The following is a 14,998-nucleotide window of genomic DNA, read 5'->3' on the forward strand; positions in this document are numbered from 1 at the left end:
GGGTGCAGCTACACGATATGGATCTGTTTCACGGTGTTCATTGCACTGAACCCAGGAGTTGAAATGAGCCATAAGAAAGAAAACTCTGTTGCTTTGCTGTTTCTGTGTAGGAGTTTGTAATCGACACACCATGCGAAAATGCTGAGAAGATGTACATTGGAAATGCCACGTACAGGAATTATGCAGCAGTCTTTGCCCAGCTCATCATAAACGGAAGATCTCAAGGTTTGTTACCGACACAGAAACCTAGGATATTTCCCTTTACTAGTACTATTCTCCCATGAGTACTTTACACAGAAAACCCACCTCAGAGGGCTGTTTCTACCTTGTAAAACAATTCAGCACTAACATTATCTCCTAAATATACATGATGAGACGATTTATCATTACATTCAACATTAGACACTATAATGGGCAGTGCACAGTCATAGAACAAACTGAATTTCAAGATCAACATAATTGTACACTGTCCCAGGAAATGAGCAAAGTTTTGATCATATCTTTAGAGACTTTAGTAAGTGTCTCTTCACCTTCCTTAGGGCCCCACTGTTTCATCGTTCCTGTCTGCGATGAAAACGGAAGCATGTACCCAGGAGTGACAGCTATTGATATGATGTATAAAGAAGGTGAGTCCCCAGGTGACCCCTCTCCCACCCTTCTTTTCACTTCCTGCCTGTTCCCTACCCCACCCAGTGAGAATCCAGCCTAACTCATGAAAGCAGTGAAGGCAGAGAAGACTCTGATTTTGAAGCCTGATTAGTCTTCTGTGTATGGCAGTTAGAGAAGGTTGCAGACTGCCATTTATGAACACGCATTGGTCCCATTTCTCCCAGCCTCTCGTGTTTACTAGTCATGAGGCAGCTCTGTCCCCAGCTGTTTCGTCTCCTCTCTCCTTCTTGGACTTGTGGGGCCCTCGGAGGGCAGGTTGAGGTTCTCTCTTTCATGGCCCAGAGCCACCAGCCTCAGTGGGTCCTAAGGATTGCCTCCGTGGACTAGTTTGCTAGGGCTCTTGTACTCACACTGAGTGGCTTAAACAACAGAAATGTATCGACTCACAATTGGGGAGGCTACGAGTCCGAGGTCAAGGTGTCAGGGGAGTTTGTTCCTCCTGAGGGCTGGGATGGGGAGGATATGCTCCAGACCTCTCTCCTTGGCTTGTAGGTGGCCATCTTCATGTCCACACGGCGTTCTCCCTCTGTGCTTGTCTGTGTCCAATTTCCTCTTTTTATAAGGACACCGGTCATTTGAATGAGGGCCCACAAATGCCCTCATTTTAAGTTGATTGCCTCTGTAAAGACCCTTTCCCCAAATAAGGTTACATTCACGGGTATTAAGGGTGAGGACTGCAACATATCAATCTTGGGGGAGACACAGTGCAACCCGGAATGCTCGGTGAGAGCAGGCCATGCCTGTGGGCTCCACTGGTTGTCCCCAGCCAAGTGAAGTCAAAAACGCAGGTGGGGGGAGAAGGGAAAAAAGAGAGAGGAAAGAGCAGAAGAGAAGGGGGAGGAGACGATCCTTTGGAGGATGGGGCTAAGCTCAACCTGGCCCCGTAGGGATATTGACCACCGCGTGCCTGCAGGAATGGGCTGCAAGTGCTTTAGGTGACTGAGGCCCTGATCCCTTGAAAACACCTGATGTGTCAAGTGCTGTTGAGAGTAGAGGGGTCACCCGGCCCTCATGAAGTGGTGCCAGACATTCACGACACTGAAAGTCTGAGCTGGTTTCCTTGTAAGCTCGTAAGTACCACTGTGACCTTGTCAAGGGGTGATGTTCTAAATAAGACCTGCACTAAAAAAAGATCTTTTCTCCCAGAGTAAGTCTCCCTAAGTGTGAGATGAACAAAAAATAGACCCCAGATTCCGACAGGTGTTCTGAGGAAATGGGTCTGGCAGATTTTAAGAAACTTCTTCGGACATGGTCACCCTACCCACCCACTGCTGTCCCTCTGGCCGTTTCCCAGTGTCTTCTAGGCATTTGCTGTCACAAATTCACCCCATGTTCTGGGGAGGAAGCACCGAGAAGGGGGAGGAATTTGAGTTCTGCGTCACTGGGGGGCGTAAGGGGCTTTCCTCCTTCTCTGTGTTCAGTCTGATGTTCTTTCAGTTGCCTAGAATTCTCCCTTTTCTAGTCACAGCAACTGCTCAGGTGGGAAGCTGTGTCCCCACCAGACCCCACCCCCCAGCTGGCCTCAGAGCAGGTGGGCTGCACAGAGGGTCTAGCATTTTCTCCTCTATTCTTGGTAGGAAGGAGGGGGCTGGAGAAGCAGGCACCACTCTTCATGGCAACAAGCAAACAGCATCCCCACCCCAAATAAGAAAGCAGCAACAATTCTGGAAGTGAGATAACGGGCTTTGCGTTTTAGCAGCAACAGACCTGGGAAGTGGCCCGGACAGTATTTCTGATGCACATAAACTTGCCCCCTACAGCTCCGTTTCCCGTCTGCTCTCTCTAGGTCTGCATGGTGTTGATAACGGGATTCTGAGATTTGACAAGGTTCGGTTACCAAGGGAGAACCTGCTGGATAAGTGAGTAGTTGTCTCCTAAACTCGGACTTGCTGCGCGTGTGAGCTCTTTGCCCGCCTTCCCAGGCCTGGTTCCTGGGTCTCGTGGGCTGTACGTTCAGAGTGTCTTCTCATAACCTCTCCTACAATTTTACTGACAATTAATTGAGAAATGTAGATAAGCAAATCAAAAAAAGTTAAAATTATCCCAAATGCTATCACCCAGACACAATGTTTGTTATCCTTTCATGTATAACACTTTAGACTTTTCTCTATGAGGTTATATCTAAAGAGAGAGAGAGATGTTCGATTTTCACTGAATGAAGTCCCCTTAGAAATTCTATTTTTTTTAACTTGTAATTTCTGTTTAACATTATATGTCCAATGTTTCTGTGCAACAATAAATACACATAGGCATTATCATTTTTATTTTTATTTATTTATTTTATTTTTGGCTGTGTTGGGTCTTCGTTGCTGTGCACAGGCTTTCTCTAGTTAGGGCGAGCGGGGGCTACTCTTCATTGTGGTGCACGGGCTTCTCATTGTGGTGGCTTCTCTTGTTGCAGAGCACGGGCTCTAGGCGCGCAGGCTTCAGTAGTTGTGGCGCATGGGCTTTGTTGCTCCGCGGCATGTGGGATCTTCCCGGACCAGGGATAGATCCCGTGACCCCTTCATTGGCAGGTGGATTCTTAACCACTGTGCCACCAGGGAAGCCCCTATCATTTTTTTTTTAATAAATTTATTTATTTATTTATTTATTTATGGCTGTGTTGGGTTTTCGTTTCTGTGTGAGGGCTTTCTCCAGTTGCGGCAAGCGGAGGCCACTCTTCACCGCGGTGCGCGGGCCTCACACTATCACGGCCTCTCTTGTTGCGGAGCACAAGCTCCAGACGCGCAGGCTCAGTAATTGTGGCTCACGGGCCTAGTTGCTCCGCGGCATGTGAGATCTTCCCAGACCAGGGCTCGAACCCGTGTCCCCTGCATTAGCAGGCAGATTCTCAACCACTGCGCCACCAGGGAAGCCCCCCTATCATTTTTAATATTACCATAATAGACTGTTAAATGATCTATAAGTTATGTATCAATCCCTTATTGTTGGTATTTAGGTTATTTCCTTAAAAAAATTTTTTTTTTGGCTATCATAAAATAATTAGTGTTATTGCCTTCTTTGTGGATGGCAGGAGATAAGGTACCATCCTTCAGCTTCAGAGGCTGTTCTAACCAGTACTGGTTGGGTGGATAATATCAGAGGTGCTTAGTGTCATTTCCCAGCCTCCCTCAGTGAGGTCAGATGGGTGAAAGAACGAGGTGAAGGTTGCTTCTACAAGTGCATTCCAGGGGTGGAGCCCCAGGGGTTCACTATGCTCTTTGCAGAGGCTAAGAAACACCAATTAACTTTACTTTTCTCAGCAGCATTTCATGTATCCAATAAAGATCCTGAACTACAGTGATATTTAAATTTGTGAAGAAGCGAGCCATCAGGCTTGCTGCTTGCTTTCCTATAGATTTTCCTTTAACACTTTACTCCTTTTTACTTTTTATTTTTAATTAATTTTTATTGGGATATAGTTGGTTTACAACGTTGTGTTAGTTTCAGGTGTACAGCAAAGTGAATCAGTTATACATATACATATAGCCACTCTTTTTTAGATTCTCTTCCCATATAGGTCATTACAGAGTATTGAGTAGAGTTCCCTGCGCTATACAGTAGGTTCTTATTAGTTATCTATTTTATATATAGTAGTGTGTATATGTCACTCCCAGTCTCCCAGTTTATCCCTCTCCTCCCTTTCACCCCTGGTAACCATAAGTTTGTTTTCTACATCTGTGACTCTATTTCTGTTTTGTAGATAGGTTCGTTTGTACCATTTTTTAAGATTCCACATATAAGCGATATCATATGATATTTGTCTTTGTCTGACTTACTTCATTCAGTATGACAATCTCTGGGTCCATCCATGTCGCTGCAAATGGCATTATTTCGTTCTTTTTTTATGTCTGAGTAATATTGCATTGCATATATGTACCACATCTTCTTTATCCATTCCTCTGTTGATGGGCATTTAGGTTGCTTCCATGTCCTGGCTATTGTAAATAGTGCTGCAATGAACACTGGGGTAACTTTACTCCTTTTTACTGCCTGCAAGTTCTTGCCAGTAAATAAATGTCACACATGCCAAAAGTTTAAGGACGATATGGTGGAAACAAACTTAAAATGGACCAAATTCTGGTTGACATTTTTCCCTCTGTGAATTGGTAAGAAACGAAATGGAAACAACAAAAGCGTCTTTGTAGTTGTCCTGGTGGGTGATGAAAGCCCCAGGCCTCCTCAGGAATGACCAGTGCCCATGCCAGCAAATCATAGGACCACCAGCCTTCCCCAGAGGTGCCTGTACCTTTCCTGGTGACTTATCAGCATCACTCCATTCTCGGAGATGGGGAAGAGGGAAGGAAAGCCACAGATGTGGAGCTCTCCAATTTTCATCCATACTAATAGGATCTTAATGGACTGGACAGTCCTCGGCCAGAACCTGGACCCACTGGCTTAGCATTCATCCAATGCACTAGGGATCAGAAAGTCAGATTCAACCAGAAAGAAAAATGATAGGGAGCTACACGGTCTGTAGAAAATATGAGAATATATAGAATATTCTTTGGTAAGCAAGATTTGATTTAAAAGCCATTCCATTGGTATTTAAGATGCCCCCCAAATACTACAGAACAGCAGGGGCAACACACTTTGGGGGTGTTGGTTTATCACTTGATCAAAAGGGTTTGTAAGCAGATGTACAGATTCAATGAAATTCCTGTCAAAATCCCAGCTGCCTTTTTTTTTTTTTTGAAAAAACTGAGAAACTGGTTCTAAAATTCATATGGAAATGCAAGAGACTCAGACTACCCAAAACAATCTTGATAAAGGAGAACAAAGTAGGAGGACTCACATCCCTGATTTGAAAAATTAGTACAAATCTACAGTTATCAGGATAGTGTGGAATTGGCATACGGCTATATGTATGGACAATGGAATAGATAGAGGATCTAGAGATAAATCCTTGCACTTATGGTCAATTGATATTCAACAAGGGTGACAAGATAATTTAATGGGGAAAAATGGTCTTCTCAACAAATGGTGCTGGAACAACTGGATATCATAAGCATGAAGTTGGACCTTTACCTCATATGATATACAAAAATTAACACAGGATGGATCACAGATCTAAATGTAAGAGCTAAAAGTATAAAACTCATAAAAGAAAACATAGGTGTGCTGGGACTTCGGTTAAGACTCCGCACTCCCAATGCAGGGGGCCCAGGTTTGATCCCTGGTCAGGGAACTAGATCCCTCATGCCTCAACTAAGAGTCCACATGCTGCAACTAAAGATCCCACACGCCGCAACTAAGACCCAGGCAGCCAAATAAATAAATATTTTTAAAAAAAGAAGACATAGATATAAATCTTTGTGACCTTGTTTAGGCAATGATTTCTTAGGTGTGACACCAAAAGCACAAGGAACCAAAGATAAAATAGATAAACTGGACGTCATCAAAGTTAAAAAACTTGTGCAGCAAAGGACACTATGAAGAAAGTGAAAAGACAATCCACAGAATGGGAGAAAATATTTGCAAATCTTACATATCATAAGAACCTAGTATCCAGACTGTAAAAGGAACTATATTACAGCTCAACAGTAAGAAGACAAATGACCCAATTAAAAATGGGCAAAAATATGAATAGACATTTATCCAAAGAAGATATTGAAATGGCTAATAAGCACATGAAAAGATGTTCAACATCACTGTCGTTAAGGAAATGCCAATGAAAACCACAGTGAAGTACCACTTTGCGCTCACTTCATGGCTGTAATAAAAGAAACAGATGATAACGAGTGTTGGTGAGGATGTGGAGAAACTGGAGCCTTCATCCATTGCTGGTGGGGATGTAAACTGGTGTTGTCAACTTGGAGAAGAATTTGGCAGTTCTTCAAAAGTTTAACATCTTCATAGGACCTAGCAATTCTACTCCTAGGTCTTTATGAAGACGTTGTCTACAAGAGAATTGAAAATATATATCCACACAAAAACTTGTGTACAAATGTTCATAACAGTTATTCATAATAGCCAAAAAAAGTGGAAACAGCACAAATATCCATCAACTGATGAACGGATAAACAACATAAGGTATATCCATACAATGGAACATCATTTGGCCATAAAAAGAAATGAAGTACCGATACATGTTACAACATGCGTGAACCTTGAAAACAGTGTGTCAAGTGAAAGAAGCCAGACACAAAGGCCACACATCGTATGCTACGACTTATGTGAAATGTCCAGAATAGACAAATCCATAGAGTTAGAAAGTAGATTAATGGTTGCTGGGCTCTGGAGGGTAGGGAGTATGGGACAGGACTGCTAATGGTATGGGGTTTCTTTTTGGGGTGATGAAATGCTTTGAAATTGGATAGTGGTCATGGTTGTACAACTTCGTGAATATGCTAAAAACCATCGAACTGTACACTTTAAAAAGGTGAAGTTTATGGTAAATGATTTGTATCTCAACAGCAAAAAAGTGGACTGATGTGCCGTCTTTACACCCAGGCTCTGGTGTTGGTTTGATGATGGCGGTCCTCATGCCTGTCTTCGTCAGAGTCCACTGCTGAGTTGCGGGATAGTAGTGGCGGGAAATCTGCTCGTACTTTCCATGAGTTGAGCCTTTCTCAGCATCTCCTGGGGAGGCACTTGTCCTGCTCCCCAACGCTGCTGTCTTGTGAGGGAGGATCCAGGATGGGGAACCCTGTGCGACTTCCCTGTGTGTGCTCGTGGGAGCCACCTGACCTCATTTCTAGGCGCCATGTTCTTCTCTTACGTTAACCCCATCTCTCTTTTCCACCTGCCTCTCCCCCACCGCAGGTTCGGTTCTGTGGCTCCAGGTGGGCAGTACCACTCCCCCATTAAGGACAAGAGTGCAAGATTCAATGTGATGTTGGCGGTGCTGACCCCTTCGAGACTGGCTGTGACTTTCCAAGCTACGGGCTCTGTGAAGGTAACTGACTCTGATGTTAATTTCCCTTGCTATTTATTCTCTGCATGTTCCAGGGGTGGGTAACAATGTCAAGAGTTGAGCTGCTTGAGCCACGGTTGGTGTAAGGTGGCCTGGGTTGCTGGTTAGGTGCTAGTGAGTGCCAGATGGCCCTGCACAGAGAACCTTTCTGCAGCCTTCTTACCGTGGGGTCCCATCCCCCTGCATCTCAGATGTGTGCTGCTGATTACGGTGGGTGGAACATAGGCGGTGCGGCAACAGGGCCACTAAAGATGGTCCCGGGAGAATTGGTTGTTCAGAACAAACACATCTTCTGGAAAAGCAGCTAAGAGCTGACTCATGGATAAGGGCCTGCGTGCCTTGGCTGAATTCACTGGGGAGCATTGATGCTTGCGCGGCTGTTTGGCGTGTGATAGTCACCATCACAGGCAGGAGTTCATGAGGCCAGACCTCCAGAAGCCAACTCTGCCTCCCATTTCCCCCCGCCCCCTCCTCTGTCTTGGTTTGGAAAAAGCAGCCAGGAGAGAAAAGCTCCGGAAGGCTGCCTGCTCCGCAGGGCACTGCACTGTCTGTTCTCTGGTCCCTCCCCGTCTCTTTGTATCTCTTAAGCTCCACTGAGCTTGGGGAAGCTGGAAGGAGAATTAACATACCCGTGAATATCCATCTGTGGCTTGAACCCAGATTCTCCAAGAAGGAGTAAGTTTCATTCACCTGACTCCAGGCCTGACATCAGTGTGAAGCCACCTGGAAAGCAGGAAAATCCTTCCTTTCTCCCTCCTGCCGGGTCTGCACTGCTCACAGGAAGCCTGCCTGACCGAGCTCTCTCATGTGGTGCCCTTCCCGCCAGTGGGTGCAGCTGTGACCCTCAGTCCTGAGCCAGTGACCATCTGCCCGCCCGTGGGCGCTGCTTTATGTGCTTGTTTTCGGTGGCTCTTTAAAGTGAGTGGGGTGCGTATTCAGTTCTGAAGACCCAGGTCCAGAGTGGCTCAGCGGGTCTCAGCTGAACCGGCTGAGTCAGTGAGGCCCCAGGAGAGCCTCAGGATGCAGGCCCAGGGGTGAGGCCAAGGCGCTGGCACAGCGGCAAAGTACGGAGGAAAATACTGCTTCCAAGTCTGTGATAGACACTGTTTCAGCCCTTTTCCAGACTCCAGAAGGAGGCAAGAGGAGAGAAAGCAGACGAGCCCAGAATTGCACTGTAGAGAAGATGGGACAGAAATCTGATCAGGGTTCTGTGAAGCGGGGACAGCCGTATCTGCACAATAGCCCCTCTGATCACAGCAGCCTCAGGGCCCCTCTGAGGAGAGTGCTGGTGAATATTAAAACCACATGCTGGTTCGTGGCTCTAAAGGTGCCGTAGAAACCCTGTGCTGTTACGTTTTGGAGTGGGTGATGTCGTTTGAAGGATGTCCACACTGCCAGGGACCGGTCCGCCCATTCAGGCCAGTGGTGGAGTCCTGGGGGGCAGGCATAGGGTGGTGTAGATGGGGCATGGGGGGGCCTTCTGGGAGAGACTTGGTTTTTAAGTATCAGTAGATCTGGAGCAGTGGGGGTGGGGAGAGAGGACACAGAGTGGCTGATTTTTAAAAGGCACCCGTTCTCCATTTTCCTGAGCATTATCAAGGGGCCAGCCCCTGCCAACTCCGGAGGGTCTGGGGAGGAGGGCACATTTGGATCAATTCCTTTTTGGGCATCTGACACACACACTTCGTTCCTGGCAATGTACAGGCCTTATCACGATCGTGGGCTCTGAAATCAGAGAACCCTGGGCTCAAACCTCAGCCTGGATGTGACCAGCCATGGGGGCGTGGGCAAATCAGTAGCCTTCTTTAAGCCTCAGTGTCTTCATTTGTAAAATGGGCCTTCTGATAATGGTGAGGCCTGGGTGAGGATGTGAGTGCGGTGCTGACACAGGGCAAGGGCTCCGTCGCTCAGAGCTGTTGCTGATGTGATGGCAGCTCCCGCTGCTGTTGCTGGGGAGATAGGCGTTGGCTGTGGGAGAGGAATAAATGGGCTTTTCCATGAAACAAACGCCTGGAGTCCTGGCCTCCAGGCAGCCAGGCGATCTGAGACGTTTTGCAGAGGTGCGTGGTGTCCCTTGGATTCCTGAGTATCTGAAGCAAAACACAGTGGTCGTGAGTCGGCACCTGCCCTGTTTGGGAGGCGGGTTTGCCCGGTGACGGGGAGACCCCTCGCAGAGCTGGACGGGCCTCAGACCCATGTGGTCCAGATACGGCCGATGTGTCGTCCCTGACGGACCCCGGCCGCTGTGATCTCATCGCGAGCATCTCTGGCGAGGATGATCTCACCCGCTCTCTTGGCAGCTCCTCCCCTCCTACAGCTTAAACACAGGACAGATGCTTTCTCAGCTGAAACCTGAGAAGGTCCTGCTTTTTCTGTGCTCACTGATGAGTGGAAAACGGATCCCTTTCTCCAAAGGGCATTCCTCCTGTGTTAGAAAACTGTCACCATGGCTCCCCATGGTGACATTTGCTCAAGGCCAGCACGCCTGGTCATTTTAAACTCTGCCCAGATGTGTTTTTTTTCCCCCATGGTTATCTCTCATTTTCATAGCGTTTCTCAATATCTTCAGATTTTCTCTTAAAGTCTTGCTGTAATAGCCATGCTCTCGTTTGTGCCCCAAATGCCATGTCTGATTAAATGATTAGCAGAGACAAAAGGAAAAGGAAACTAAGACATTTTGGTGGGGGGGGGGGGATGCACATTGCAGCCGAAGTCGGAGTGGGGGGGGGGATGCTGGGAAGCCTTTTCTGAAGGAGGAAGGAAGCTGGGGAGAGTCACGGTGGGTTTGGAGGCAGAAGTAGAGGAAGTGTGAAATGTACATGAGGTCTAGCCCAGAGTTTTGGGTCGATTTTGCATGGAAATAATATTCTAGCATAAGGCAAGCTGGTGCCCACTTTCAAAAGAGTCTCCCTAATCCTTTAAGTAGGTGTTACTCCGTAGCCGGGTCCCACCCTCAGGGTTTCGGATGCAGCAGCTCTGGGGTGCGGCCAGAGAATCTGCATTTCTACCCGGTGATGCTGAGGTTACCGGTCCAGGACCGCCCTTGGAGAACCGCTGCACAGAACAGACGGATGCAATTCTAAATTCCTGGCCCCATCCCAGCCACCCTGTCACCCTCTGTGGCCTCACAGTGCCTCCAGGAACAAGGCACATTCTCTTCCAGTTTCCAGTGCCTTCCACGACCGACCTCTCACCCCGCCCACCTCGTGCTGCGGTGCCGCCTGGCGAGCCCGTCCCCACCTTTCGCCTGGTTAGTTTCCCGGATGTTTCAGAGCTCCGGTAAATGTACCTCCTTCAGAAAGGTCACAGCCCGCAAGCGGTCCCTCTGTCATGTTCCAAGGCTCTGCACTCCCCTTGCAGCGTTTATTGTGGTTATAACCGACTCATGGTGTGATAGCTGTCTCCCCTGCAAGCCTAAAAGCTCCACGCAGCCAGGGGCCCTGCCGGCCTCGTTCGCCGCCATGTGTTCGGCCTCCCACACAATGCTGGGCACAGAGTAGATGCACAGCAAATAGGACTTGGAAGAATGGGTGAAGAATGAATCAGAATTCACATAGAAAGCACCTGGGTTAGTTCTTAGCGGAGATCAGTTCTCAGTATGTGTTCATTCTGTGCCTCCCCATCCCAACCCCTCAGCCTGTTGCCAGGGTGACTGGGACGGATGCTGCCGCATCTTCCTTCTAACGCTCTGTGGCTCTTCCGCCCAGAACAAGGTGTCTTCTTTCTTCCTTCCTGTTTGTCCTGTCCCAGGCACTGCCCTTCGTGTCTGCTTCGTATGTACGTGCCGGCTTACGGCGCCAGGAGGGGGCACTGTGTTGGCGCCCATTTTGCAGTTAGGGATGAGGCCCTGGTGGTCAAGGAGTCACCCGGGGTGGGTGGGCACCTCGCACAGGGTGTCAGCGACTCGCAGGGGCCATACTGCAGGGTCTGCGTGTTGAGTACAAGTCAGGAGTCCTGGACTGTCTCTCCGGTTCTGGATCCAGGGATCGTTGACACCACGCCCACCCTGCCGGCTGCTGGAAAGCACGGTTTGTGTGGAGAAAGCTACGGCTTCTCTCGTTTCTTTGAGTGAAATGATCAGCTGGCCCTTGTTTGCGTTGCCTGCTTTTGGCAACTCTGCTGTGTGCTTGGTGAGGTCACAGTTAAAGCGGGGCCCAGATCCCCCCCGGGGTTGGGTGGTTGGCCAGGAGAGCCTGGGGGACCGCAGGCTGAGTCTTTGGGCCTCCCCGGCCATGGGGACACCCTGCAGAGCACAGATGCTGGAGGCGTCAAGTGACTTTGTTCTGTCAGGGTGAGGCCACCACTCCTAACCGCTGGCAGGGAGGAGACCCCACGGTCATGGCCCCCCCGGATGGGCTCAGGGTCTGCTGCCACTGGGGCGTAGTGGGCCTGGGGCTTCACTTCAATTTCTCTGAGCTTTAGTTTTCTCAATGCGTGAAATGAGGCCAAAAAAAAAAAATTCCATCTGATGGAAACATTGTGAAAATTCCATGACTTAATTCGTCTCTTCACCATCACCACCACTACCAAGACTGTTACAAGAAAATAATACTTACTGAGCCTTTATTATAAGCCATGCCTGTCATAAGTGCTTTACAGGTGTTAACTCATTTCTCCTCACACAACTCTGAGAGGGTTCCATCGGTACCCTCGCTTCACATATGGGGAAACTGAGGCACAGGAGGTAAAGGAATTTGCCTGAGGTGGGCACTGGCTATGCTTCCTTTGACTTTGGTGGTCCTTGTTAAGGCAGTAGATGGCCCCGTGTTTGGAAGGATGGTCCCAGCATGTTGAGTAGATAAGATTGACATGTAGATATTATTAAAAGATACAGTAGAATTAAGGGGGAACAGGGGCAGCCCAATACAGTGCCTGAATACCTAGGAGCTGGAGATGCTTGGTCACAGGTGTGAGCTACTGAGTTAGCTGAGTTACAGCTTTGGGTCATGGCAGGCCACCAGCAGGCCGCTGAGTCCTTGGGTTAGGAAGAACCTCACCACAGGCATTAGCCAGCACTGCAGCCGCTGGGAGCCGTGCTCGTCCTCATCGCCTTGCCCCAGTGGCCAGCGCTGAGCCGAGGGAAGGGAAGGTGCCCCGTGTAAAGTTGCTGAGTTGAGAGGAGTGGGGTTGGCATGCCTGGAAGCAGTTGGAATGTTGTGCCTGTTCTAGACTCCAGAGTGAGGCCACTGAGAACACGGACTCTGGAATCAGCCTCTCTGGATTTGCATCCTGCCTCTGCATGGCCTTGGCAGGTTATTGAACCATCTCTTCACCTCTAAAAATCATAACAGCACCCCTTCGTAGAGCTGTAGTAAAGCCTGAGGGAATTAATACCTGTAAGGGGCTTATACAGTAAGTCCCCTACATATGAACGAGTTCCGTTCCGAGACTGCGTTCATAAGTCCAATTTGTTCGTAAGTTCAACAAAGTGAGCCTACGTACCCAACTAATGCTGTAATAAGTTTATAATACTTTTCACACAAATAATACATAAAAAACAAACAAACACAAAAAATAAAACATTTTAAATTTTACAGCATAGTCCCTTGAAAAATACAGTAGTACAGTACAACAGCTGGCATACAGGGGCTGGCATCGAGTGAACAGGCAAGAAGAGTTACTGACTGGAGGAGGGAGAGGAGGTGGGAGATGGTAGAGCTGAAGGATCGTCAGCAATAGGAGACGGAGGGCGAGCTGCAATTTCACTCATGCCTGACGTTGATGGCACAGGTTCTAGTTCCTTGCTGGATTCAATTCTATCTACCCTCTTGAAAAAACGATCCAGTGATGTCTGGGTAGTAGCTCTTTTTTTCTTGTCATGGATGACACTGACAGCGTAGCACTGGATTGCATTCTGAACGGCTGCTGTAACCTTTGTGTACCATTCTAGGTTCGGGTCCTGTGCCTCAAAAACTAACAGTGCCTCCTCAAATAAAGAAAATCCTAGGACTTCCCTGGTGGTCCAGTGGTTAAGAATCTGCCTGCCAATGCAGGGGACATGGGTTTGAGCCCTGGTCCGGGAAAATCCTACAGGCCGCGGAGCAACTAAGTCCGTGTGCCACGGCTGCTGAGCCTGCGCTCTAGAGCCCACGAGCCACAACTACTGAGCCCGTGTGCCACAACTACTGAGGCCCGCTCTCCTAGAGCCCGTGCTCTGCAGCAAGAGAAGCCACCGCAATGAGAAGTCCCCACACCACAACGAAGAGTAGCCCCCGCTCACCGCAACTGGAGAGAGCCCACGCACAGCAACGAAGACGCAACGCAGACAAAAATAAAAAAATAAAAAATAAAAATAAATTAATTATTTAAAAAATTTTTAAAAAAAGAAAGAAAATCACCTTGCCCTTTCCTGTGTCGTGAATCTCTTCGGTTCTTCAGTTACTTCTTCTTCCTCTACTTTTGTTTCCATCATTATTGCTTGGTGCTTCTTAGCAGTACCAACTACATCACCGCTGCTTTTATGCTTGCTTCCGGACATCCTGGGCTTGAAATAAAGATACTGTACTACTGTGCTCTACACAGTACTGTATAGTAAAGTGCATAAAGGCACAACCACTTTTAGAGGATGCACGCACGTGACAATGTACGCCAGACACGTGAACTAACTTACATGATTGGACATGTGAACGCACGTTCACATCTTTGAAAGTTTGCAACTTGAAGGTTCGTATGTAGGGGACTTACTGGCTAGGGCTTTAAATACTAAATCATCAATACATGTAGGCTGTTATTATTGTTAAAAGGGACCTGGAAGCTTATACAATCAAGTTCAGGTATACTGATGATTAAAAATGACATCTGAGGTTGTGAGGATCACAGATAAGGTTTATAACACATGCTTACCCCCAGGTGGTAGTGGCTGCTCAGAGCTGAGGGTGGAGAATTAGGAGGCTGAGTCTGGATGGGGCTGAAAAGTGGCTATGGTCGTGGTGAGAGCCACGTGGTGGGATGGGGAGCTGTGGGCTCTGTGCTGTCTGGCTGACCTCCTGGGGTTCAGTGAAGGACACGTGGTCTTGAGAGATGACTGGAGAGCCCAAATGACCATCTTTGAGTCCTCAAAGGTTGCAGTGTTGAAGATGGTGGGCAGCTTTTCTTATCTCCTGGGGCTGAGGGGAGAGCAAAGGGAAGAAATTGGTTTCAGGTGGGACTCTTGGGCCTTGTGATAGACACAGGGCCTTTCCCGATGGTGAGCATTGTTGGATGTGAATCAAGGGTCTGTGGACGGTGCTAGAGCCCACATTTTCAAGAGAGTCTTTCCCCTCTGTTGATGGGGGTTTGGGGATATCGTGTCCTCGAATGACCTTTCCAAGACCTTCTGATGGTGAGGGTTCATGGAGAATTAGAACAACAAAGAGGAGGAGGTTGGGGGCATCTGAGTATCCTCCTGAGTCAGAGGCGGCTCTTTAACCACAAGGGGCGAGGTGGTGCAGT

The 14,998-nt window shown here is 48.1% G+C and overlaps 1 protein-coding gene across 1 annotated transcript in view; it reads left to right on the top strand.

Moving 5' to 3' along the window:
- The window catches only part of ACOXL (acyl-CoA oxidase like), a 287,130-nt gene that overhangs the window by 58,611 nt on the left and 213,521 nt on the right, over positions 1 to 14,998 (top strand). The window contains exons 6-9 of the mRNA XM_082426944.1: positions 111 to 225; positions 540 to 626; positions 2,456 to 2,528; positions 7,417 to 7,549. Of these exons, the coding sequence (XP_082283070.1) occupies positions 111 to 225; positions 540 to 626; positions 2,456 to 2,528; positions 7,417 to 7,549 (408 nt within the window). The remainder of the gene's footprint in view (positions 1 to 110; positions 226 to 539; positions 627 to 2,455; positions 2,529 to 7,416; positions 7,550 to 14,998) is intronic.

The sequence above is a fragment of the Balaenoptera physalus genome (assembly GCF_965194825.1).
Source record: "Balaenoptera physalus genome assembly, chromosome: 15".
Classification (NCBI taxonomy): Eukaryota; Metazoa; Chordata; class Mammalia; order Artiodactyla; family Balaenopteridae; genus Balaenoptera; species Balaenoptera physalus.